This window comes from Hemiscyllium ocellatum, chromosome 16, assembly GCF_020745735.1.
Source record: "Hemiscyllium ocellatum isolate sHemOce1 chromosome 16, sHemOce1.pat.X.cur, whole genome shotgun sequence".
NCBI lineage: Eukaryota > Metazoa > Chordata > Chondrichthyes > Orectolobiformes > Hemiscylliidae > Hemiscyllium > Hemiscyllium ocellatum.
This window is the reverse complement of record NC_083416.1, coordinates 69,627,769-69,653,745: the sequence shown is the minus strand read 5'-3', so window position 1 is coordinate 69,653,745 and position 25,977 is coordinate 69,627,769. Positions and strand designations below refer to the sequence as shown.

General features: G+C 40.3%; 1 protein-coding gene across 2 annotated transcripts in view; it reads right to left on the bottom strand.

The window, feature by feature from the left end:
• LOC132823251 (coiled-coil domain-containing protein 69-like) overlaps positions 1–25,977 on the bottom strand; it is a 61,666-nt gene that overhangs the window by 9,542 nt on the left and 26,147 nt on the right. Inside the window, exons 2-6 of one of the 2 annotated variants that reach the window (XM_060836896.1) lie at positions 20,117–20,183; positions 12,324–12,535; positions 9,550–9,649; positions 5,318–5,391; positions 4,611–4,712 (exon numbers count right to left, since the gene is read on the bottom strand). In XM_060836896.1, coding sequence (XP_060692879.1) covers positions 4,611–4,712; positions 5,318–5,391; positions 9,550–9,649; positions 12,324–12,535; positions 20,117–20,183 — 555 coding nt within the window. The remainder of the gene's footprint in view (positions 1–4,610; positions 4,713–5,317; positions 5,392–9,549; positions 9,650–12,323; positions 12,536–20,116; positions 20,184–25,977) is intronic. The other variant, XM_060836897.1, reaches the window with a different exon arrangement.

Here is a 25,977-nt window from a genome sequence, read left to right as displayed (position 1 = left end):
TTCAGATCAACTAGTCCACTTTGACAATGTTCCCAAACTAAACTAGACCCACTTGCCTGCACTTGGCCCATATCCCTCCCTTTCCTATTTGTGAATGTATCCAAATGTCTTTTAAACATAGATGCAGATACAGTTACAATCATTTCCTCTGGCAGTTCATTCCACATAAGAACCACTCTGTTTAAAAAAGTTTCCCCTCATGTCCTTTTTAAACCCTTCTCCTCTCACCTTAAAAGTATGCTCCTAGTTTATGAACTCTCCCAACTGAGGACAAAGACCCATGTGATTCACCTTACCTAAGCCCCTCATGGCTTTATAAAACTCAGTAAGTTCACCCCTTAACCTCCTATATTCCAGTGAAGAGTCACAGTCTTCCCAATGTATTCTTAGAACTCAAACCCTCCATTCCCAGCAACACCCTGGTAAATCTTATCTGAACTCTCTCCAATTTAATAATATCCTTCCTATAACAGAGTGACCAAAACTACACACAATATTCCAGAAGAGGCCTCACTAACGTCCTGTACAACTTCAACGTGACATCTCAGTTCCTGTGTTCTACGGAAACTTGGACAATCAATTTCCCAGCCAAAATGGCCAGCATCAAGGCACAAATCACTCAAAGTAACGCCAATGGGTGAGGCACACCATTCTTATACATGACACCAAACTTCCAAAGCAACTGGTCTATATAGAACTATGTTGTACCAGGACAATCTCAGGAAAATAGAGGGAATGCTTCAGGGGATGGCCTCAGGAGATCAAACATACCCAGCAACTCAAGGGAGAACATGGCTTGTGACCAATCAAAAGGAAGGAGGCTAATTCAGGAATGCACTGAACACAGTCAGGAGATTTCAGCGGGAATATTCTGAGTCGAAGCCCAGGCATTGAAGTGAATGTAGAAAATTTCAATCAACTTATCGATCCAACTCTTCAAGCACCACCTGCCCTTTATGCAGCAACAAAGTAGACCATGCACTGAACTCAATAGCCATGTAAGAAACTATGAAAACTGAGTGGAAGCAAGTTATCCTTGATCTTGACAGACTACCTCAGAAGAAGACTAGTTATATTCACTCTCTTCTTGGGAAACCAGTTCCAGTTTGAATTAAAATAAAAACAAACAACTACAGATGCTGAAAATCTGAATTCAAACCCATTTTCATTTTAAATTCCCCAGTGCATTCTCCATGTCAACAGTTTCATGAAACAGATTTCATTTGCCACAATTCGCATACGATATGAATGCTGGTTTCCCTTTGTATTAATAATTTGTCTGTCCTAATGAACACTAGATTAAAAATTCCGACACAGTCTGGCTTTTTTCAGCAATACTCAAATTATAATACTACCAAACATTATAATGTAAATGCAAAATACTGTAATCTAAAATGAACACAGAGAATGCTGGAGACACTCAACAGGACTATGGAGAGAAAAACAGAGTGCAAAGATTTTTCTTCAGTACACCATAACTGTGAAGTGCAGCACAATAAACTTGTTGATCCCAGAAGGAATAGTAAAGTTAAGGACAACATTGTCTTAACTTCTCAAACTCTCCCCTTCCCGGAGGTGTAGTGACTCTCGTGTTAAATCATTAGCAGGTCTTCACACTTGCTAATGCAAAGGAAAGTACAACATTTTATATCAATGCAAGGGGCCTAACAAGGAAAGCAGATGAACTCAGGGCAAGGTTAGGAACATGGTACTGGGATACCATAGCAATTACACAAACATGGCTCAGGAATGGGCAGGACTGGCAGCTTAATGTTCCAGGATACAAATGCTACAGGAAGGATAGAAAGGGAAGCAAGAGAGGAGGGGGAGTGGCATTTTTGATAAGGGATAGCAGTACAACTGTGCTATGGGAGGATATTCCCGGAAATACATCCAGGGAAGTTATTTGGGTGGAACTGAGAAATAAGAAAGGAATGATCACCTTATTGGGATTGTATTATAGAACCCCCAATAGGCAGAGGGAAATTGAGAAACAAACTTGTAAGGAGATCTCAGCTATCTGTAATAATAATAGAGTAGTTATTGTAGGGGATTTTAACTTTGCAAACATCGACTGGGACTGCCATAGTGTTAAAGGTGCAGATGGAGAGGAATTTCTTAAGTGCATACAAGTCAGTTTTCTGATTCAGTATGTGGATGTACCTACTAGAGAAAGTGCAAAACTTGACCTACTTTTGGGAAATAAAGCAGGACAGGTTACTGAGGTGCCATTTGGGAGAGCACTTTGGGTACAGCGACCATAATTCTATTCGTTTTAAAATAGTGACGGAAAAGGAAAGACCAGATCTAAATGTTGAATTTCTAAATTGGAGAAAGGCCAATTTTGATGGTATAAGGCAAGAACTTTCAAAAGCTGATTGGAGGCGGATTTTCGCAGGTAAAGGGACAGCTGGAAAATGGGAAGCCTTCAGAAATGAGATTACAAGAATCCAGAGAAAGTATATTTCTGTCAGAGTGAAAGGGAAGGTTGGTAGGTATAGGGAATACTGGATGACGAAAGAAATAGAGGGTTTGGTTAAGAAAAAGAAGGAAGCATATGTCAGGTATAGACAGGATAGATCCTTAGAAGAATATAAAGGAAGTAGGAGTATACTTAAGAGGGAAATCAGGAGGGCAAAACAGGGACATGAGATAGCTTTGGCAAATAGAATTAAGAAGAATCCAAAGGGTTTTTACAAATATATTAAGGACAAAAGGGAACTAGGGAGAGAATAGGGCCCCTCAAAGATCAGCAAGGCAGCCTTTGTGTGGAGCTACAGAAAATGGGGGAGATACTAAATGAATATTTTGCATCAGTATTTACTGTGGAAAAGGATATGGAAGATATAGATGGTGACATCTTGCAAAATGTTCAGATTACAGAGGAGGAAGTGCTGGATGTTTTGAAACAGTTAAAAGTGGATAAATCCCCAGGACCTGATCAGGTGTACCTGAAAACTCTGTGGGAAGCTAGAGAAGTGATTGCTGGGCCTCTTGATAAGATATTTGTATCATCGATGGTCACAGGTGAGGTGCCGGAAGACTGGAGGTTGGCAAACGTGGTGCCACTGTTTAAGAAGGGCGGTAAAGACAAGCCAGGGAACTATAGACCAGTGAGCCTGACCTCGGTAGTGGGCAAGTTGTTGGAGGGAATCCTGAGGGACAGGATGTGCATGTATTTAGGAAGGCGAGACTGATTCGGGATAGTCAACATGGCTTTGTGCGTGGGAAATCATGTCTCACAAACTTGATTGAGTTTTTTGAAGAAGTATCAAAGAAGATTGATGAGAACAGAGCAGTAGATGTGATCTATGTGGACTTCAATAAGGCATTCGACAAGGTTTCCCATGGGAGACTGATTAGCAAGGTTAGATCTTATGAAATACAAGTAGAACTAACCATTTGGATACAGAACTGGCTCAAAAGTAGAAGACAAAGGGTGGTGTTGGAGGGTTGTTTTTCAGACTGGAGGCCTGTGACCAGTGGAGTGCCACAAGAATCGGTGCTGGGCCCTCAACTTTTTGTCATTTACATAAATGATTTGGATATGACCATAAAAGGTACAGTTAGTAAGTTTGCAAATGACATCAAAATTGGAGGTGTAGTGTCAGCGAAGAGGGTTACCTCAGATTACAACAGGATCTGGACCAGATGGGCCAATGGGCTGAGAAGTGGCAGATGGAGTTTAATTCAGATAAATGTGAGGTGCTGCATTTTGGGAAAGCAAATCTTAGCAGGACTTATCCACTTAATGGTAAGGTCCTAGGGAGCGTTACTGAACAAAGAGACCTTGGAGTGCGAGTTCATAGCTCCTTAAAAGTGGAGTCGCAGGTAGATAGCATACTGAAGAAGGGGTTTGGTATGCTTTCCTTTATTGGTCAGAGTATTGAGTACAGGAGTTGGGAGGTCATGTTGCAGCTGTTCATGACATTGGTTAGGCCACTGTTGGAATATTGCGTGAAACTTGAAAGGGTTCAGAAAAGATTCACAAGGATGTTGCCCGGGTTGGAGGATCTGAGCTACAGGGAGAGGCTGAACAATCTGGGGCTGCTTTCCGTGGAGCGTCGGAGGCTGAGGGGTGACCTTATAGAGGTTTACAAAATTATGAGGGGCATGGATAGGGTAAATAGACAAAGTCTTTTCCCTGGGGTCGGGGAGTCCAGAACTAGGGGGCATAGGTTTAGGGTGAAAGGGGAAAGATATAAAAGACCTAAGGGGCAACTTTTTCACGCAGAGGATGGTACGTGTATGGAATGAGCTGCTAGAGGATGTGGTGGAGGCTGGTACAATTGCAACACTTAAGAGGCATTTGGAGGGTATATGAATAGGGAGGGTTTGGAGGGATATGGGCCGGGTGCTGGCAGGTGGGACTAGATTGGGTTGGGATATCTGGTCGGCATGGACGGGTTGGACCGAAGGGTCTGTTTCCACGCTATACATCTCTATGACTCAATGACAATGGTAATCCCACCCAGAGCAGGAATTGAACCCATGGTACTGGCGACACACTCCATTGCAAACCATCCAGTCAATTGAGCTAACCAACCACCATGGTGAAGTGCTAGGTCTGGTTAGATTTGTTTAATTCACATGGTTAAAATTTTAAATACCTGACTGTCTTTACTGAGATCTCTTCTTAATATTGCATCCTCAATCTTCTTTGTCTTCTTTTGAAATGTGTTGACATGGGCAGTCAGCTCTTCAATTATTTCCTTTAGTGGAAAATCATTATCGTGAACTGGATTTGAATCATTGCATTACTGAGAATAAATAATTAGTATTAAAATGTTTAAGGTGCTCGAACTAAAACAAATTGAATATTTTGGGTTTTTTTTCAGATTTTAAAGTAAATCAGAAGTATTTTCTTATCTGACTGTTGGCTTTTACTCTCCCATTAGGAAGCACCTTCAGCCCACTGCTCCAAATAGGTCGATAATTGTGCGGTAATAAGATGAATCATATAAACTGGTTCCTGTTTTGATCTCTTTTGTTCAGAGTTAGCTGATTTCGTCTGGTCACTGGGAGGCCACTGGCTCAATGCTGTTACATTGAGGAGGAAATATTGTCCAGGGTTTTCCTGGCTGCAATTGCTGTAATAGTGTGCATGTATTCGTTCACAAGAAGTGAACACAGTATTGCTCTCAATATTGATCCCTGCACAAACACATTATCTTCCATCACTTGCTTTCTGAATTTACATATAAATAACAGAAACTTGAACAAGGCAGATGAGGGCCCCGACATTAGCTTCTCCAGGAAAGGGGGACAGGGCAGAAAAATGGGGAGAGAAGATAAACAAACAAGCAAACAAACTAACCTGAAGGCACGTGATAGTTTTCGTAAAGGATTCAGTCAATGATTTCTGCTCCTGTTTATGTAGCTTTATGAGCCCTAGTAAAAGTAAGGATAGTCCCTCAGAATGTAGGACAGGTAATTTGCAAACAATGGATTAAACTTGGAACAAAAATTCAGTCTGTTAAATTATTGAATCATATAAACATTTTTTTCAATCAATTTCTTAATCAAAATTTATATATGGAAATACAGCGAGTTATAACACTTCTTACAGTTCAATCCTTCCCATGCTAGGGAACATCATCTAATTTCCCTTTGGCTTCAGGAAGTTTAAAATTGTATTCTAGTCCTAGCAAGGCAGAGTTGAGTACAATTTAATCCCCATCCTCCAAAAGAGGATAGGGAACTTGGCCTCATTTAGTTGCCGTACATTCAAATTCAGAACTGGCAGATTAATACTGAGCACGATACAATGCCCAGATCTCACTTCAAGGAAGTAATAGTTATCTCTTCTGTAGTATTATATCTCATGGTCATAATATCTTTAAAAAAAAACACAATAGCAGAATTGTACAGGAGTCCGAATGGTGTGGACTGCAGAAGAATTTGTAGAAGAATCACTTGAGAAGTCCAGCAAAGCCCATCTACACATCAGGAGCAACTCACTACATCTTTCATACACTTGTTCATTGGTGAGGAGTTTCTTGCTAGACAGCGGCATGTTGTCAATTAAATTGAATTTTAGTTTATTACAAGTTTTCTTAATGCCTGAACTTGCCTCATTGAATATTCAGTTTGCTAGCCCTCCAAATGCAAACAATCGAGACGTTGAAAAGTCATGACATTGGAAATCACAGCCAGTATCTGAAGATTGCAACACAAAGGATTTCCACATTGAACATTCTATATCACCCTTTCAGGGCACACTTCATGGGCATGAGCTACATGCACCCCACATTCATGAATATAGTATCTAATATGTGCCAGCTTCTAAGAACCCTCATGGTCCATCTCTGATTCACTGATGGGACCCTTCTGCACTAACTGGCATTGTAATGCAAATTGGATGCCATACACTCAGGGACATACACCCAACACATCGAGTGGACCAGGCTGCTTTTCTGGCCTGTTTGCTTGTTGTCACAGCACTCACCGGCATTGACCTAACCCAGATCTCACATCAAACCTACACTGCATCGACTTGCGCTTTGTCCCCTCAGCAAATGACATCAGACTTTCAGTACTACAGCATTGCCTTGCCATTTAGTGCAGACACAAAACCAGGAAGCTTGTCATGGTTCTGTTGCAGTCCTCAGTCAAGTCAAAAGAGATAGCCTATGGTCAAACGGTCCCTGCACAGTAAGCCATGGGCAGCCTCTGATACCAGTTCAGGAATGAGAGAGCTGCAGGTATTAAAGGAGATTGATTGATACTCCATTGCACGGTTGTTATTTTTGGTGCAGCTGGAGAGGTGTCCCAAGTGAATGGGTGGGCACTGTCTGAAGTCATGCAGGGTTGGGATCAGTGAGTGAGTGAGGGAAAATCTTAAATTATTACTGAGAGTGGTAGGGCATGAAACTTAGTTGGGGTTAGGTACAATAGCAAAGATAGAAAGTGAGGTATCAGAGACGATGATGACACTCATACCGGTGGAGTGGAGAAGGTTACAGTCCTTTTACTAGGTTGTTATGCATTCTCCAGATGGTTGAGACAGGTCTAATCCAGGTACCAACCTTGTAACAGGTTGGCGTGGCCTGGCATCATGGCATCCACTGCTGGTCCTGGGGAAGAGCACATTCCACCTCTGCACCAAACTGAACAATCCCTTCAGTTCCCAGACTGCAAAGCGTGACATCTCATTTCCCTTGTCTGTCACATCTGAGCCAAATGCCAAGAACCGTGGAGGGTCGTTCTGGACTGGCAGTGTTTGTGGCATGAAAAGTAGCCATTTAAAGATGGCACCCATGCCAGGGATGGCAGCTAATTCCAGGATTTCGCACCCGTGACCAATTGTTCTGGGAACAGTGACAGGTAAAATGGGACAGAATTGGATAGACAAAAGGGATTCCATTGGGGTGAGGCAGATAGCCAATGAGATTTATAGAAAGAGTAGGAGTCTAAATGACATGAGGAGACAATCTGCCGAGGACAGTTCACAAAAAGAGTCGCTTGACTCCATCTATACTTCCTGCTCACTCAGGAAAGCAGCCAATATAATCGAAGATCCTCCCATCCCAGTTATACTCTCTTCCACCTTCTTCCATCGGGCAGACGATACAAACGTTTGAAAGCATGTACCAACAGATTCAAGAACTGCTTCTTTTCCGCTGCTATCCAATTTATATACTGGGGTTGACCTTTCTCTGCACCTTCTCCTAAGTTGTAACATTATATTCTGTGTTCTGTTCTATTACGTGATGTGCTTATGTAAGGCATGGTTTGTCTGGATAGCATGCAAAACAATGTTTGTCACTGTATCTTGGTACATGCGACAATAATAAATCATATGAAAAATCAAAATCTGTGAGGTGAATTTGGAAAGATATGGTGAGAAAATTGGCTAAGCTAAAATCTAAGGTTAGATTTTTAACCTTGTAACGGTTGTAAAACTAACGTAATGGAACTGCCCTACTTTCACTTCCATCTTTGGAGAGAAATTGTGGTAACGTTTCAGGTTGAGATGACCTTTCTGCAGAACAGTTTCAACTGTTCCAATGAAGGGTCACCTTGATCTGAATCATTACCACTGTTTCTCTCCACACATGTTGCCTGATCCACTGAATATTCCCAGGACGTTGTGTTTATATATCAGATGACCAGTACCAGCAAAATGTTGCTTCGGTTTTGCTTTTCCTAATTGCACTTCTACCGATTTCAGTAAGATTTAGACTTTTTTTTATAAGAAATGGCTGAGATCAGTTTACAGTTTTACAATAACTTGTACCACATTAAAGAAAGCTATTGTTGTCAATATAAACAGGGAAAATAGTTCCTTATGGGAGATCTTGGTGTTTTTGTGTGGGATGGGCTAGAAAAAGTGCAGAAAGAGTTGGAAAGAGTCAGAACAATATGTTGGCTGTCTGCTCCTTTAAGGCAGACAGCCTCAGTGCCTGATCACTGATCACCTTTTAGAAAAAGGGGAAAATAATCACCAGATGAGGCTGACTTAGCTTTTCACACAACTTTTTTTTAGTAAAGTACAAGAGCTGGCTACTGTAGAACTCACTACTGCTTCAGACATTATTCAAAGGACATCTAAAACTCCATGGTTTCTAAAGTTAAAAATCACACGATACCAGGTTATTGTCCAACAGGTTTATTTGGAAGCACTCGCTTTCGGAGCGACAACCACCTGATGAAGGAGCGTCGCTCCGAAAGCTAGTGTGCTTCCAAATAATCCTGTTGGACTATAACCTGATATTGTGCGATTTTTAACTTTGTCCACCCCAGTTCAACACTGGCACCTCCAAACCAATCCATGGTTTGTAGATTTGAAACACTTTCAATATAAAGAGAGATCTTGGGACAATAATTTATTATCTATTAACGTTGAAGGAAAGACTTAAAGCGAAGAGTAATGGTGGTAGGGTCAAAATGGGGATTGATAAAACAAACAAATTTTCCCGCAATGTTAACTCTGAAAGAGCCATAGTATTTAAAAGAGAATTGCAATGCATGGAAGAAGGGACTCCTTTGTATCTCAGACATAAAAGAGGACTCACATGACACAATGCAAGTCTGTGGTAAGTGTGAAAGATGATTAGCAAAGAACAGCAAGTAAGTGGAATTGGTCCAGGCAGTGAAGAGGCAGTAAATATGAATGTGCAAATTTAGCCCATGGCAGTAAGCTTCCTTCCAAAACAAAATGTGACCTGTTTCAGGTAAATATAGGGTAAACTCATCTTGTAGACCAACAGATTACTATTGCTATGGAAACTGTTGCTAAAGCAGCTTTTATTAGTCAGGATTATGTCAAGAGGCTTTTCTCTTTTCAAAGCTAGTGTACTATTTTGTAAAGCCACTTTTTGGTTCATTCTACAAGAAATATGCATTTTGTTCTCTTTTCAATGATCTTTGGTATATTTTTCTTGATTTTTAGGTTTGAGTAACCTATAATCAAAAGTGTAATTGGATTTCAAATGTGATTTTTATAAAAATAGATAGCAGTCAACTTTCATCATTCATATGCAGAATAAACCCCACCTTTCGCTCATTCAGAAAAGCATGAATGCAACTCCGATAAAGTGTACAAACCTGCTATCGCAGTCTCACATTCCTCTCTTAGGATTTTGACATATTCAGAGTGGCTGGCTTTCAGTTCCTCTATTCTGGACTCTGACTGTGCAGCTTCTTTCTGAAGAGTATACAAAACAGTTTGATAATCATTGACTTTTAAATAAATATTGCCCGCTTGCCACAATGCAAGTAAGTTTTAAGCTCAAAAGGAACAGGTTGTAGCTTTGTTCACAGGAAGAGTTTACATCTAGCATTTAAATCCTTGAAGTGGTAATGTTTCTTTCCCCAAGAATTTTTCGCATGAGTGAAGTTGTTCTGAAACAAAGTTTCATTGAAGGATTTATACCCAAATTATGTTTGATAGATCTGCGCATTTCCAGCATTTACTGTTTCAAGTTCCTGCATTCGAGAGATTTTGTTGTGTTTTGATCATGCCATGTGACCATTGCTGGTTACACCAGCATTTGTTGCTAATTCTTAACTGCCATTAAGAAGATGATGAATAATGAACCAAAAGCATTTAGAACCATAGAGATGTGCAGCACAGAAACAGGCCCTTCAGCCTAACTTGTCCATGCCGACCAGATATCCTAAATGAATCTCGTCCCATTTACCAGCATTTGGCCTATATTTCTTTAAACCCTTCCTATTCATGTACCCATCCAGATGTCTTTTAAATGTTGTAATTGCACCCACCTCCACTACTTCCTCTGGCAGCTCATTCCATACATGCATCACCTTGTGCATGGAAAAAGTTGTCCCTTAGGTCCCTTTTAAATATTTCACCTCTCACCCTAAACCTATGCCCTCTAGTTTTGGATTCCCCACCCATGGAGAAAGATCCTTGACTATTTACCTTAACCACGCCACTTATGATTTTATAAGCCTCTATAAAGGTCACCCCTCAGCCTCTGACAATCCAGAGAAAATAGCTCCTCACCCTGGGCCTATTCAGCCTCTCCCTGTAACTCAACCCCTCCAACCCAGGAAACATCTTTGTAAATCTTTTCTGAACTCTTTCAAGTTTAACAACATCCTTCCTTTAGTCAGAAAACCAGAATTTAACGCAGTATTCCAAAAGTGCCCTAACCAATGTCCTGTACAGCTGCAACATGACCTCTCAACTCCCATACTCGATGCTCTGACAAATAAAGGCAAGCATACCAAACGCCATTTTCACTACCCTGTCTACCTGCGACTTCACTTTCAAGGAACAATCAAGCTATACTCCAAAGTCTCTTTGCTTGGCAACACTACCCAGGACATTACCATTAAGTGTACAAGTCCTGCCTTGACTTCCCCTATCAAAATGCAACACCTCACATTTATCTAAATTAAACTTTATCTGTCAATCCTCGACCCATATTTGCCACTACATTGAGCAAATCCACACCACTGCTTATAGAACTCTCAGATTCATGGAAAGTATTAGAGTAACCTTAACCATGGGGAATTATTTTTCTGTGCAGCTCCTCAAATTTCATTTTAGCCTTTGGCATGGTCAACCACAGCATTTTCTTCTAATGCTTTTCTTTCATTGTAGAGAGTTGGTGAGCTCAATTGGCTGGACAGGTGGTTTGCAAAGCAAAGTGATGCCACTGCATGGGTTCAATTTCTGTACCAGCTGAGGTTACCATGAATGACTCTCTTTCTCAATCTCTCCCCTCTCCTGAGGTGTGGTCTGGTAAGACCGTGACAATTTTATCATTACCTTTCCTTCCACTGTCCAGATAACTGGGACTGATCTTTCTTTCTTTGTTCCTCCCTTAGCTAAATAATCATTGCCAAATCCAAATTGGATCTGTCCTGCGGATCTGATTTATTGCATTGGTTAATGGACAGCCTGTCAGCCTTCTCAGGTGGATGAAAAGATCCCCTGGCATTATTGTGGAGCATTGTCACCCTAGTATCCAGGAAAACCTCTGCCTTGGAGGTTATTTAGAGGTAATGAAAAGTCTAATAGAAAAGAAGGTTATTTTAGTTCAGTTCTGCAGCTCTCACACCCATTCCCTTGATCAAACTGCAACCATCCTTTCTCAATCTCTTTACTAACAAATCACTTGCTTGTTATCTAATTTTAATTCAGATGACCAAAAACTTGTTTAAATTATAGGTTTTAATGAGCATCTTAAAAAGAGGAAAGCAAGATAGAGAGCTGCAGGGAGAGCATTCCATAGTTTCGGACTTGGGCAACTAAAGGCACAGTGACAAATGATGGGGCAATTAAATTGTGAATTCACAGAAAGTTGAAAGTAGAGGGCTGCAAATAGTTATAATGTACCTTTAGAGATTAAACAATTGGGAACAATTGACTATACATTTCCATGCCCTCTGCAAACCATTTGTATGTTATCCCTGTAGTGGTTCTGTTCGCCGAGCTGGAAGTTTTTGTTGCAAACGTTTCGTCCCCTGGCTAGGAGACATTATCAGTGCTGTGGAGCCTCGGGCATTCATCCACAAATTCCATCAACAGACACATCGACCTGGACCCAATATACCAATCACTACAGCGGACAGCTGAAACTGACACCCGGAAGCGGCAAGGACAGACCACTATAAATGCCGGAAGAAACATCAAAGAAGCGCTTCGCAGGAGGCTCCACAGCACTGATGATGTCTCCTAGCCAGGGGACGAAACGTTTGCAACAAAAACTTCCAGCTCGGCGAACAGAACCACTACAACAAGCACCCGAGCTACAAATCTTCGCACAAACTTTGTATGTTATCCCTATTCTACCAGTAGGTGAACTGAAAATTTGCACCAGAGGTTTGCCCTTATTCATAACTCAAACCTTTTGCAGTTCCTTTTTCAGTCTCTCAACATCCTCAGCATGTATCTGCTGAAGCTGTTTTTTCTCTGCACTATGAATTGAACAGAGATGATCTTTAAGTTGTGTAAGTTCCCTCTTGTGCTCCTCTGTGGTCTCTTGCAACTCTTTCTCATGTCTCCTGTGAAGGGCTGCTTCTGACTTCTGTAGCTGTTCAGAAATATTTCCCAGTAAATCTGAAGAAAGGAAGTGAAAAAGCAAAGTGTTAAAAGCCATTGGAGAAGAGATCTCAATGGATAGCAAAATAATGCAAAGCGCAAAAATTTGTTCACTTCTCAAATGAAAATAATAAGACTGCTGATCTTTCTGTTGAATGGGCCAAGGTGGAAAATTCAGCAGGAATAACAATCAATTGTTAAATATTTAACCCTGTTTTTTTGTTACACAGATTCCAGACCAGACAGACAGTGCAACTTTAACACAGTTACATGACAACGTAAAATGTTCTGGTTAAACATTCTGGTTTAAAAGATATAAAAGAATACATATAACACTGACTCCATTGCCTTCAGTTGCACTCTTAGTGCAATGGAGTCAGTGTTAGATGTGTTCAGTCAGTTATAGATTTGTATTGTACAGTAAGACACCAAGGCTAGAACCCAGACTGTGGATATGTAAGTCTGTGATACGGTAGCTCCGTAAATAGTCTGTGTTGTTAATAAAGATCAAGACATTGGTCTGAACCAGAACCCAGTTTTTGTGGGTTAAAGGAAAGATCCTATGTTGGTATGTCTGGTCCAGGTCATATGATGTTGTAATGAGCAATATTGCAAATTAATAGTTGACATATCCAAACTGTGTATCATGAGCCACTGATCAGATAGAACAAGGACTCAGTTACTGAAGGTATCATGCTAGACAGCAACGACACATCTTTGACAAATGATACATATCCCGCTAGGAATGACAGATAGCACACTGCAGGGTAAAGCTACACAAGTCATGATAACTGTAAAAGGGCTAGATCTGGTCATGTCAAATGTTCTATGAGCATCCTTGTACATGTTATTGGAAAAAAAAGTTCCCATTCTTTAAAGGAAAAAGAAGGGAATTTTGTATTATGACATAGATTCCAGACCAATTGAACAGTGCACCTTTAAGGTTATTGATACCACAACATGTGCAGTTTCGGCAAAAAAAAAATCCATCTCAACTTCAGTCAGTCAATTTCTGAGTGAAATGGAGTCAATGCAGTGTGTTCAATCAGTCATTTGTGTACGTGGAACATAAGTAGCACTGAACCCAGATCAAGTGCATGTCTGTAATATTATAGTAAGGTAAATAGTTGGTTGGTGTTGTTAATAAACTTCATGATATCTGTCTCAACAAGAATGCAGTCTTTGTGGTATATATTAAGTGAGCTAACTTATAAAGGTAACATGCAGGCCATATCATTTGTGTGGGACCCAAAAATGTGAAGTCAGCTTATCTGGTACAATAGTCCGAGCTAAATGCATGAGATTTTCTGGATTTTGAGATCACTATATTTGTTACTATGATAAAAAAAATTGTTAATGCTAGTCAAATCATGTTTTTAGTGGGATTAGAAAAGGGTGATTTTGAAGAGCAAGTGAGGACTGTAGATGCTGGAGAATCAGACTCGAAAAGAGTGATGCTGGAAAAGCACTGTAGGTCAGGCAGCATCTGAGCAGCTCGATGTTTCTTTAAAATTACCATGGAGTTACAGTTCCTGATGACATACAAAGATGTTGCCAGGGTTGGAGGATTTGAGCTAAAGGGAGAGGTTAAATAGACTAGGGCTGTTTTCCCTGGAGCATTGGAGGTTGAGGGGTGACATTCTCGAGGTTTATAAAATCATGAGGGGCAAGGATAGGATAAGTAGACAAAGGCTTTTCCTGGGGTAGGGGAGTCCAGAACTAGAGGGCATAGGTTTAGGGTGAGAGGGGAAAGATATAAAAGAAACCGAAGGTGCAACTTTTTCACACTGAGTGTGGTATGTGGATGGAATGAGCTGCCAGTGGAAGTGGTGGAGGCTAGTACAATTGCAACATTTAAAAGGCATCTGGACGGGTATTTGAATAGGAAGGGTTTAGAGGGATACAGGTCACATGCTGCCAGGTGGGACTAGATTGGGTTGGAATATCTGGTTGGCATGGGCGAGTTGGACCAAAGGATCAGTTTGTTGTACATCTCCATGACTTTATGACTAAGGAGGACCACAGAAATCCTTCTCGTTTAGAAAAGGTTTTCAAATACATTTCCATGAGGCCACATTTTCAATTCAGCATGAAACTGCCAGTGCTCTTGCTGAGACTACACATCGAAGCCTGAATGCAAACGAGAGAATTTGAACATTCACATTAGGATGATGATCCTCCTGCACTGAATTAGCAAGATTAAATTGAGCAGAATCTCTTCAGGTGAAGATTATTGTAAAGACAGAGAAAGATTTTTACATGCTGTACACACACACGTTTACTGGGAACTTGTTAATCATCTGTAGCTTTCACGTCGCTTAATGCGATGGCTAAACACAGTTCAGCATTAAACTATATTATTCTACCCTCTCCTTTCAAACCAAAAATAAAGAACTCCAGAAATTGCAATGCTGATTTCACTTTAAACTAGATCTGTTCGTAACTGAGGAACAAACTCTAAGCATGTTTACTGGAATGTGCACTTTGTAAAATATTAAAGCAAATATAATTAGTCATGTAGTAGAAGGGCTTATGCTCGAAACGTCGAATTCTCTATTCCTGTGATGCTGCCTGGCCTGCTGTGCTTTGACCAGCAACATATTTGCAGCCATAATTAGTCATGTGCCAATATATCAAGGATTGGATAAAAATCCAAATGTTTCCCACTTATTAAAAAATCATGCTCACAATCTACAGTGAGATGATACTCTGCTGCAGAAAATGCACACAATACACTGGGCAGGTTCAGCTCTCCATGCATTTCCATTTTTTTAACCTCCTAAGCCATAACTATTATTCTATCTCATTCACATCAGTTCTCACTGAGCTGCTGCACAAAGAATTGCATTCTACAAACCGGTCTTCCATTTTTGCCAACAGTGCCTATCAATATGGCCTGAAGCCTGCTGAATGTGTTTGGATTAACAAAGCACAAAAAGAGAATCAAGTCTTCAGTTGTTGTGATAAAGTGAATCTAAATGTAAATATGCCTCAGCTGGCCCAGAAAGAAGGCTATACACAACCTTTGTACACATTTTCAGCCTTTTGGCACTGTTTCAATTCTAGGTTTTTTAAAAAAAATGCAAGTAATCAAACTTTAATAATAAATCTATTTTATATACATTATACTTTATCTCTTTTCCATTTGAATCACTAACAACATTGAAAGAGGCAAAGAAGTGTTTGTGTATTTAAATCTGAAATCAATAGAGCTGATATGAGAGGGGTGAGAACAGAAAGCCTTCAGGGAGTTAAAGAGGAAGAGGCAGAAAAATAATGAGGAAATAGAGAAAAAATACTTTAGTACTAGAATACCAATGTGATCAGATTGTGAAAGGCAAAATAAATGGAGTCGAATATGAAATAGGGACTTCATGCAACACAAAGCAAAAACAGCAAACACTGCTCACATAATGAGTAAATTCTCTGATGTAAGAGTATTGGCACAGTAAGGGAAATTTCTGTGTTATGTGACCAAAATCATTAAAAATTTAGATACTTTGCATGAAAACTTTATGCTAAAAAGGAGCTTAATTTAACAGCTTTTTTATATATTAAAACAATTTTCTGACCTGATCTTTTCCTGAAATTTCATCATTCCAACCAATAGATGGTCTGGTCTTGCATTTAAAATGAATTACAGAATTTGTTTGAAATAACTTGTTTTACATAAAAGGAGAAGCATTCGTATGATTTGATCCTTATTTAGATCAAACCTAAGCAAGCAACTTGGCGTCATGAAAGCACAAACAATTCTATTTCAATGAGTACAGGCAGAGACAAATTCAAGTATATGGTAATGAACTGAAGCAAATTGATAACTAAAGGAATAATCACTTACTGGATAGTGAGAATTAACATTGAAAAATGCAGCTATCCTTTGTGGCTAACTAAGACAACTTAGTTTTTTTAATTGCAAAACTGTGTTGTCGATATATACACTCAATGTGAACAAATCAAAATCAAACAGTGAGAATAAAGGGGGTCTATAAGAAGCTGACTTTTATTTACTATTAGCAAATGTCTAAGCTTGTTTTCACAGTTTATTGGTGCAATGGTGTTAAGTAGCACTCATTAAGGCCACGCATTTCAAATGCTACATTTTAGAAACACGATTTCCTTCCAATATCATGAGGAAGCTACTCCCTTTCCCAGGAGGGACACTTGTCAGTGTCCAAATGTAGATGTTGCCAATCTTCAGCATATGTAATTTTTGTAGTGCTTTGTGAAGAGAGGACTACCAATCTATTTAATCGATTGATTAGTAGACATTTTAAAACATTGGTTTAAATGAATATGCAAGATTTGGCATATGACTAAGGCAGTAAGTCAGGTGAAAATTTGGAAATTGACTCGTGACCTGCAATGTTCGTTTGAAGGTATTTGTGATTTTGCTCACCATTGTGATCGGAGTAATTTTTCCATTAAGTCTCAGTTCCTGTACAGATATCGTGGTTGTAGTGAATACAGTACTGTTGATTGATAGAAAATTGATCTCTAGACCAACTTCATCTCATATAATCTTCGTATTTACTTCATTCAAAGTATTATCAGCACAGTCTTTGTATCCTTCTTAAACATGGAATAGTGCAGTGCATGGTGCAGGAAATCCAATTGGCCTCAGAACATTGAGAGCAGCTCGAATTCATTTCATGGCGTCAGGAAGGCACAACAATGCCTCTTTTTTTCTCAGGAGGCTTAGATAATTCAGGATGTCCATAAAGACCCTCACCAACTTTTACAGATGCACCACAGAAAGCAAACTATCTGGGTGCATAATGACTTGGTACGGCAACTGCTCTGCCCAGGATTGTAAGAAACTACAGAAAGTTGCAAACACAGCCCAGACCATCAAGCAAGCCAACCTCCCGTCCAGGGAGTCCATCCTCATTTCTTACTGCCTTGAAAGGCTGTCAACATCATCAAAGACCCATCCCACCCTGGTAATATTCTCTTCCAATCTCTTCTAACAAAGATACAGAAGCTTAAACACATTAAAACAGGTTTAAGAAGAGCTTTATCACTGTTGTTATTAGACTGCTGAATGGACCTCATTAATTTCAAATCAAACGATAAGCTTGCTTTGGTGCACCTCCTGTGCAGCTGTAACCTTGTATGCCTCGCTCTATGTACCCTAGGATCTATATGTCCTTGTATGTTATGATCTGCCTGTACTGCTCACAAAACAAAACAAACTTTTCACTGTACTTAGGTACATGTGACTACAATAAGTCAAATCAAATTTGGCCTGTTGATATTGGCACAGAATTAATGGTGCTGAAAATGCGTTGCTGGAAAAGCACAGCAGGTCAGGCAGCATCCAAGGAACAGGAAGTTTGACTTTTCGGGCATAAGCCCTTCATCAGGAAAAGTTGTCACATGATGAAGGGCTTATGCCCGAAACGTCGAATTTCCTGTTCCTTGGATGCTGCCTGACCTACTGTGCTTTTCCAGCAACACATTTTCAGCTCTGATCTCCAGCTTCTGCAGACCTCACTTTCTCCTCACAGAGTTAATGGACCAGCTTTCGCTAGAGGAAGGTAACTTGCAATATGCCAAGCAAATTAGTAATGTTCTTGATCATTTCATCTTAAATATAATTCCATAGAAATATGTGCTCATAATGTTTCAGTGACAGTCTTTAACTCCTCAACTAATTAATGTTTGAAGGAATAAGATTTCAGGATTGGGAATTCACCAGTTCTTTGAAGGTGGACTCAGAGGTGGAAAGGATGGTAAAATGAGACAAGAGGAAATCCAGAGCTTTGATATGGTTTCGCCATTGTGAGGTATTACCAAAGATGTAATGGCACTGCTTGTTCCAGTTAATTAAAAGGTAATTAATTGTCCATCTCACTGCCCTGTCAGAGCAGGCCTCCCCCAACCTGTTGAACCCGACAATCTCTTTGAGGTAGCTTTCTGCTCTGCCCCTTCACTTTTCCGAGGTTCCGTGGCCCATGGAAGGGCCCCAGCAGCAGCAATAGACACTCTGATACTGTTACAAGAGGCTCAGTCCTTCAACTGATGGGACTTGCCTGCCTTTGACATGTGACAACTTTTCTCTGGTTGTCTATCAAAAGTTGCCTCGATCTGGAGGGGTCTTCTCCCTTTCCTTGCTGCATCAGAAGTGACCACCTCGATCAGTGCCTCTGCCGACCCTCTGACTGAGCCGCTCATGTCCCGCAAGGCAGTTTACACTCAGTAGGATGGCTGTCCTGGCAATAGTCTCTTAATTGGCTGCCACCAATGGAATCTTCTTTGTCCCTGCCCTCCCCTCCCCTTTTTTGATCATGCAGCATTGCCCTTTGATGAGAAGGGCACTGCTTGTCACTGGCCACTCGAGTGTTTGCTTTCTTCCCGGTGGTGGGAATTGAATAAAGACTTGTACACCTGTTGTCTTTCACTGTGTCTCACACCTGCACACACACATCATGGGCGCTGGGGAAAGTATTCAGCACTACTGCAGTTAGGTGATAGTGGTGGTGGTAAAAAAAAAGAAGAAAAGAATAAAACCAGGAGATTAACTAGGGGATTTAAAATCCCCTTAGTGAAAAAAAAAGAAAATATAACCAGGAGATTAAGAATCCCGTTAGTCGAGGGGACTGACTCTGAGCTGGCTGAGCTACAGTCAAAAAAAAATGGAATCCTCTTTGTCGTTCACACAGAATCAGGATCTGCATTTGCTCCTGGTGGTGGGATCCACAGTATTCCAGTACAATTCCAGCTCGCACTTCCAATCAATTACTTTCAGTGTCCAAATGATTGATTGGCAAGTTTGGAAAAAGCGTACACTTTTTATTAATTTTAGACTTCAGCTTCTGTGCTGAGTTTATGCTTATTGTAGCACAAATGCAACAGCTTGATTATTGTATAACACCATGACTTGAGCCTGAAGATGAAATACAGACAATTAATTCGTAGGGATTAAGTAAAAATTTACATTTTGTCATACAATACTGCTTAGAAAATGAAAGAAAAACAGTTTTGCAAAGAAATGGCCCCACATTACTTTAAATACATGTACTGGAGTTGGCAAACAAATACTTTCCTGAGATGACAGATGTTATTCTGTCAGAGCTGATTAGTTTTTTTTGCTGCCCCACACCCTTTTCCGATGTTTCCTCATCTCACTATTTCCATCGCTCTGCAGAGCTACATTTAAGATCTCAGAGAGAATTACCTACCCAAAGCTACTAGCAGTACTAGTCTTGGTCAATAGGCAGTCCGGTGCCTGTACATCGAGATGTTAACATCGAAAGATGTTTTGAAAGCACGTAAATAAATTAGCCTCAAGTCTATGGAAGTCCCAGTAGCACCTTTTAAATAAATTTTAAGTCATAGGAATTGTCACAGATGAGAGCTTCAGCCCATCAACTGACACCCAAGTGGGAGACGGATGGATCCTAGGGTGCCAATGGAATTAAGGGGGATGCAGACTGTAAAGGAAGGTCAAGTGAGGCAGATCTTGCTGAATGGCAGAGTAGATTCACAAGACCAAATGACCTGTGCCTGTTCCTCTTTCTTACGTTCTAGAGTTCAAAATCATCCCCCCACATTACAACAAAACAGCCCCAAGTTAAATCACTGCCAGTTTCTTACCACCATCTCCATGAAGCGCTGCTAATTCTTGAGGAAATTCCTGGTGTTCTTTTGATGGAGATTCTTTCTGTTTAAATTAAAAATGAGTTATTTACTCATTCCATATACTTTGCAACCTTTAAGAGGAGAACTGACAGGAATTCATTCAGATTTATTCAGAATAGTCTGTAATATGCAGCAAATGAAAAACCAACTGTTGTGGTTCTTTCTCTTTCTAACTACAATCTTGCATACACATTTGAACTTGTCTTTATCATTCATGTCACACTCTCACCCCCTTCTAGATTACAACACAACATCCCTCTGCCTATTTGCATATCTGGGCAGAACTCCGAAGCAATACACAAGAGTCACGGAGGTTCTAACAGGGATGGTGCAATCCTGCATATTTACTGGTCTCACTCATAACAAAAGCCCAACCTGACTGCCATAATATACACAAAGTACACATCAATTACCCAACTGGAAAAATGTATAATGGCATGTCCCAGAATCTTTCCCTGCACACCAATATTGACATTTTCAAGTGAAACGCTTTGAAGTCTGGACCTGTTTCTTGACTCTTTGTAAAGGACAGTATTCACTGTGTACATACATATGCAATATGTTTCATCCAACTCAACCGATATGTCTGCCAGACACATTGTAGACACATAGAAACAGACATTATCATTATAAATCCACAACTGCTCATCCGTCCAGACATTCATTGAGAATCCCAAATTACTCAGTAAAATTCACTCACTATTACATTGTACCAAATCAATTTGTATGAATAATTGTATTCTGTTTCAAAGGTAGATTTAAACCATTCTCCAACAGAAACTAAAAAGGGGAACAATTAACAATGAGCAAGTTGCTTGCCAATTTGGAACTATACATTTTCCTATCTGTGCAGTATACACTAGCCAAAGGCTGCAGGTGGATAAGGCAATGCTGCAGCAGATCAAATGCAAATAAATTAATATACCTCAGAGATTTATTAAATCAATAGATCTCTGATGCCATTTTCAGGAAATTCAAAAGGGGCAGAATCTGCAGGTAAGGAGCAAATTACTGCACATGCTGGAATCTGTACTGCAAACAAAAAATGCTGTAAATCACAGCAGGTCACACAGCATCCATGGAGAAACAGTGAGCTAACATTTTGAGTCTGGATGATTCTTCATCTAGATTTGAAATGTTAGCTTGCTCTCTCTCTCTCTCTCTCTCTATGGATGCTACCTGAAGTGCTGTGATTTCCAGAATGGTTTGCTTTCAGAAGCTGCAGTTTTCCTGTCAGGTTAACATAGGTCGGTTGCTGTTGGTGGTTTGAATCAACTGTCCAAGCAAGTCACAAAGAAAAAGCATTGATGGGACATGGAGGAGGAACAAGTGTACCCTGTGGCCCCACAAAAAAACTTGAGGCAAGTTTTGTTAGCATTCATTCCTATCTCCTCTATTTTTTGACTGTCAACAGCTCCCTGCACACTCTTCTCTTACAATGTCAGTTTACAGTCAATGTTTATTAAAGATAAATTTTGGTTTAAAAGCTTTTACACAAAGATGTTGTTATGACCAGATGACATTAGTTCTTTTTACATACTGTTTTTCACATTCCCTCAGTTCGGCACAAAGATTTTTAATACTTTTTTTAAAATGGCTACATTTCACTTGCTAGTTCAAACATGAATTAGCCCGTTACAAAGTCGTCTTAAATGAAAGATGAACAAATTTTATGAGCTACTAATGCTGAGTGAAGTAATAAAACACCATGCACTCAAACACAGGTTAAAATATTTAAAAAGAGGAATGTAGTCTCGTACAAAAACAAAAATAAAGCATAAGCAATTTATAGATTTCTAAACTATCCTTGAGGTTTTAGGCTGAATCGGAGATCACAGTAGCTTAATTCATGAGTTTTTTTCTTTCACATTAATAAACTTTGTAGTTCTCAGTTAATGACTTGTTTATAATTTGCTTTATCAACAGGAATTGTCTTTTGAGAGGCTGAGAGACACAAAGGTAGAGAAAGCAAGCCACCCAGTTCTGCTGTTACAAATCCATCATTCTTCTCTCTGCTCTGTCAAAAGACAGTTGCCTAAAATACAGTTCCTCATGTATTCCTATGTCTGGCTTCGCTGTTGTGTTTTCAAACAGGATAATCTCCAGGCAACCTTTATCTCAGTATGCGAAACTTCCAGTGAGGTACAAATCAAACAGGTCAGAGCGCAAATCTATAGTAATTAGTGCAGTTCTCTTATGTCGCCATTTTTAAAACCGGCTTCATTCATGAAAGTTCTAGGTATTAGAAATCAGATGGATGGAAGTTAAAAACTAATTGTAATAATAGCAGTAAAACTGGACAGAGGTCAGACATCTGAATAGGAATTAAGCCTTCCAATTTTTGATCCAAAGGATAGTTTGGTACCGGATTCTCATATATCCAAATCTGTCCTATAAATTTGCTGATATTTCACATATTCAAGCAACAGTTTGCATTTATATATAGCCTTTAACATCATTAAATTCTTAAGGCATTTTGCAAACCACATCTTCAGATAATAGGCAGTTTCTTCCCATGGTCAAAGATGTGCATGTTAGGTGGATTGTCGATGGGGCAATCTAACTTTAGCATAGTGTCTAGGGATGTGTGGGTTGAATGGGTTAACCATGATAAAAACCTTTTGCGGGGTGACAGGGATGAGGTAGGTCTGGGTCAGATGCTCGTTGGAGGCTCAGTGCCAAATGTTGGGCTGAGCATCCTCCTGCTGCACTGTCGGCATTAAATGAACGTATCACAGAAGCCTGTGAGTGTATTCATGTGGACAGCAGGAGGGTGCCTGCCAGGGGTCTCTGCACAGTCTGATAATGTAAGGAATCTCTGCATCCTGTAAAGGTTTGGAAGGCTACATATAAAGGCTGGCAAGGTTATCTGCACGAGGAGCATTGCCGTGATGCAGAGACTGTGAGTTCATATCAAGGAACATATTTTATGGGACATTGGGTGGTACACCCACCTGTCATGCAAGTGTAAAATTAGCCTCTGAGCCATCTAGCAAATATTCATGATCACGTGTAGTTCAGTTACATCACAGAATGTTAGATTATTAAAAAGTGTGCCACTTAAAACAGATTTGAACCAATGCTCATATTGTAGCTGTAAATCTGACTTTTGCCGGTGGCAACCCAGATGCCACTTGAACACTGTTCCAGCCCCTCCTTCCCCGTGCCCTACAAATGTCATGTGCATCAAACCTCATGTCATAAAAATCTGTTGTGCCTCAGAGTAAAAAGCAAATTCTCGTGGCATTGAAAATCAAAATCCTCCCACTGTGTAACAACAGCTGCATACAAAGGCGTAACCTACTTTTGAGACCAGACCATGGTTTTAATTCTGTACAACATCTACCCTTGTACAAGGAAGTATATTGTAAGTTTTTATATGTTAACCATCTATTACAGATTGTTAATACCCAGGAGGCATCAAATAGAAACTAGTTTTGGGCCATTCTCTTGGAAATTGACACAATAACAATGCAACTCGAGTCAGCGATTTATCGGTGTCACACTGTCCCGGTCATCACCCAATATTGGCATAAACATTAAACGTGGAAGGCGCACAAAAGATACTCAGTCTTGTGTTTTTCTGCTTCTGGGAGATGTTAGCCCTGACTTTCCGATTCCAAACAACATCTGCATTGTAAATGACAGGGAAGCCAGTTCTGTAGTTGCAGGCCAGTTCAGTGTCCAAAGCTGGCTCTGCACAGTTTAGGTGGTTACTGAGTTGCTTAAATCATTTGCTTCTGCTTTCAGGAAATGCTGGCCTTGGGCCAGCAGTCGGTTTACTTGGGCAGGCACATTCTATCGTCAGAATGAATTGGGACGGCATCTGCCTGTGTTGATGGACAAAAATTAAAAAGGTCAATAATCATTAAGATTAAGATTCAATAATTTCTCCCTAATTCTGGTACAAAACTAGCCCAAAAGATACAATTTTGCCTCTTCATTACAGTAAATATCAAGAATTGGCTATGTAACTCAGATCACATACAAGGAGCTTTACAAAGTATTTAAAAATGTGGCCATTGGTAAAGTGTAATTTTTAAGTGGCAGTATATGGGGGTCAATTATTGGTTCAACATTTAAAAAAGCGTGTGACAATCTTTACTGACATAGCCTTAGAAACAAAAATCAATTCATCAGTAAAATGTAAGCAAAGCAAGATAGTTCAAATAAAAGCTTGCCTACCAAACAAAAACCGAAGGGCACTGTACACTTTTAACAAGCCTATTCCTGTAGACTAGGACTCCCACAAGTTTAAAAATGTGCACAATGCTTTGGTGAAAAAAGCTACCAAGATTCAGGAGAAGGGTCAATTGACGTTAAATCTGCAGCATGTTGAGTTTACCCAACTTGCATTTACAGTCACTAATGCAGACTCCAAAATCCAGACATTCTTCTTCAACATACAACATGGTATGCTGTATATGTCTGGCTACTTCTGGGCCCACGTTTGGCACTGTACGCCTGATTTGGAAACCTTCTTTGTCGCTGGAATGTCCATATATCTTGTAAACTGTCACTTGTGCCCATCAAAGCTCTGCACTGCCTGCAATGCCCTCACAATATCAGTTGTGCTTAAGCCAACTGCAAAAATAGTGGAATGAGGGGATTAAATGACACAAATATAGAAATGAGGCTGGTTGTAGGACGGAGACAAGAGAGTTACAAAATTCTTGGTCACTATCAATAAGTGACATTTCACATTACATAAACACCCAAATGAAACTTGCAACAAAAGCAAAAATCTTTTTCTTGTCTGGATTATCAAAGAAACAGTCAATGGGTAACAGCTGAGACTGCATATCATTCAGGAACAAGATGGGGCTATCTTGAGGCTTCCAGGTCAATGGCCTCAGACCAAAGATAGTAAGAACTGTTGACATCAATTACATATTTGCACAATTTGCCATAGGCATAGTTTTACACATACATAAGATGATATATGTAGAGCCATTACTCGCTTGGTCTGTTGTACGCTCAATGAGAGAGGTAACGGAATAGTATTAATATCACTGAACCAGTAATTCAGAACACCAGGCTAATGTTCCGAGGACATGGGTTTAAATTCCACCATGGCAGAGGGTAAAGTTTGAAAATCAATTTTAAAACAAAAATCAAGAATTAATGGTGACTATGTAACCACTATCAATTATTGTGGAAACCAATCTGGATCACTGATGTCCTTTAATGGAAGGCATTCTGTCATCCTCACCAGGCAATCTGGCATTCCTGATCCACATGCAACTCCAAACTCTCGGAAATGTGGTCGATTCTCGTGGGATGGGAAAATGCTGGCCTAGCCAGCGATGCCCTGATCCAACGATCGATTGGGCATGATCTTTACATGCCATTCCACCAGCTGGTGGAGCATGTGTAGATTAGTGGCACTGTACCAACCACAAACCCACAAGCCCTTCCTCCAACTGCAACCAGTGGTGGGAGAGGCATTGGTCAGTCCATCCATTTCTGGAACATTTGGAGAGCTTGATGGGCCTCTTCCCACCCCAAAGCTTTCACTGAGTGGATTGTTGGCAGATATAAGTAGAGGAGGGTTGCCTCCGTAACGGCCCCATCACCTCCTCACACATTCCGCTCCATTGTGGCCCACTTGTTCCAGCCATCCAGCCACCTTGCAGTGTTCCCTGGAGCCTGCCAGCCTAGCCCAAGCAAAACACCCGCACTTAACTTTCTCCTTGACACTTTATGATAGGGAACTGGATGCAAGTGGCACTAACAAGATCAAATGTCCTCCCCAGATGGCAACAGAACTGAAAATATGTTGCTGGAAAAGCGCATGTCAGGCAGCATCCAAGGAG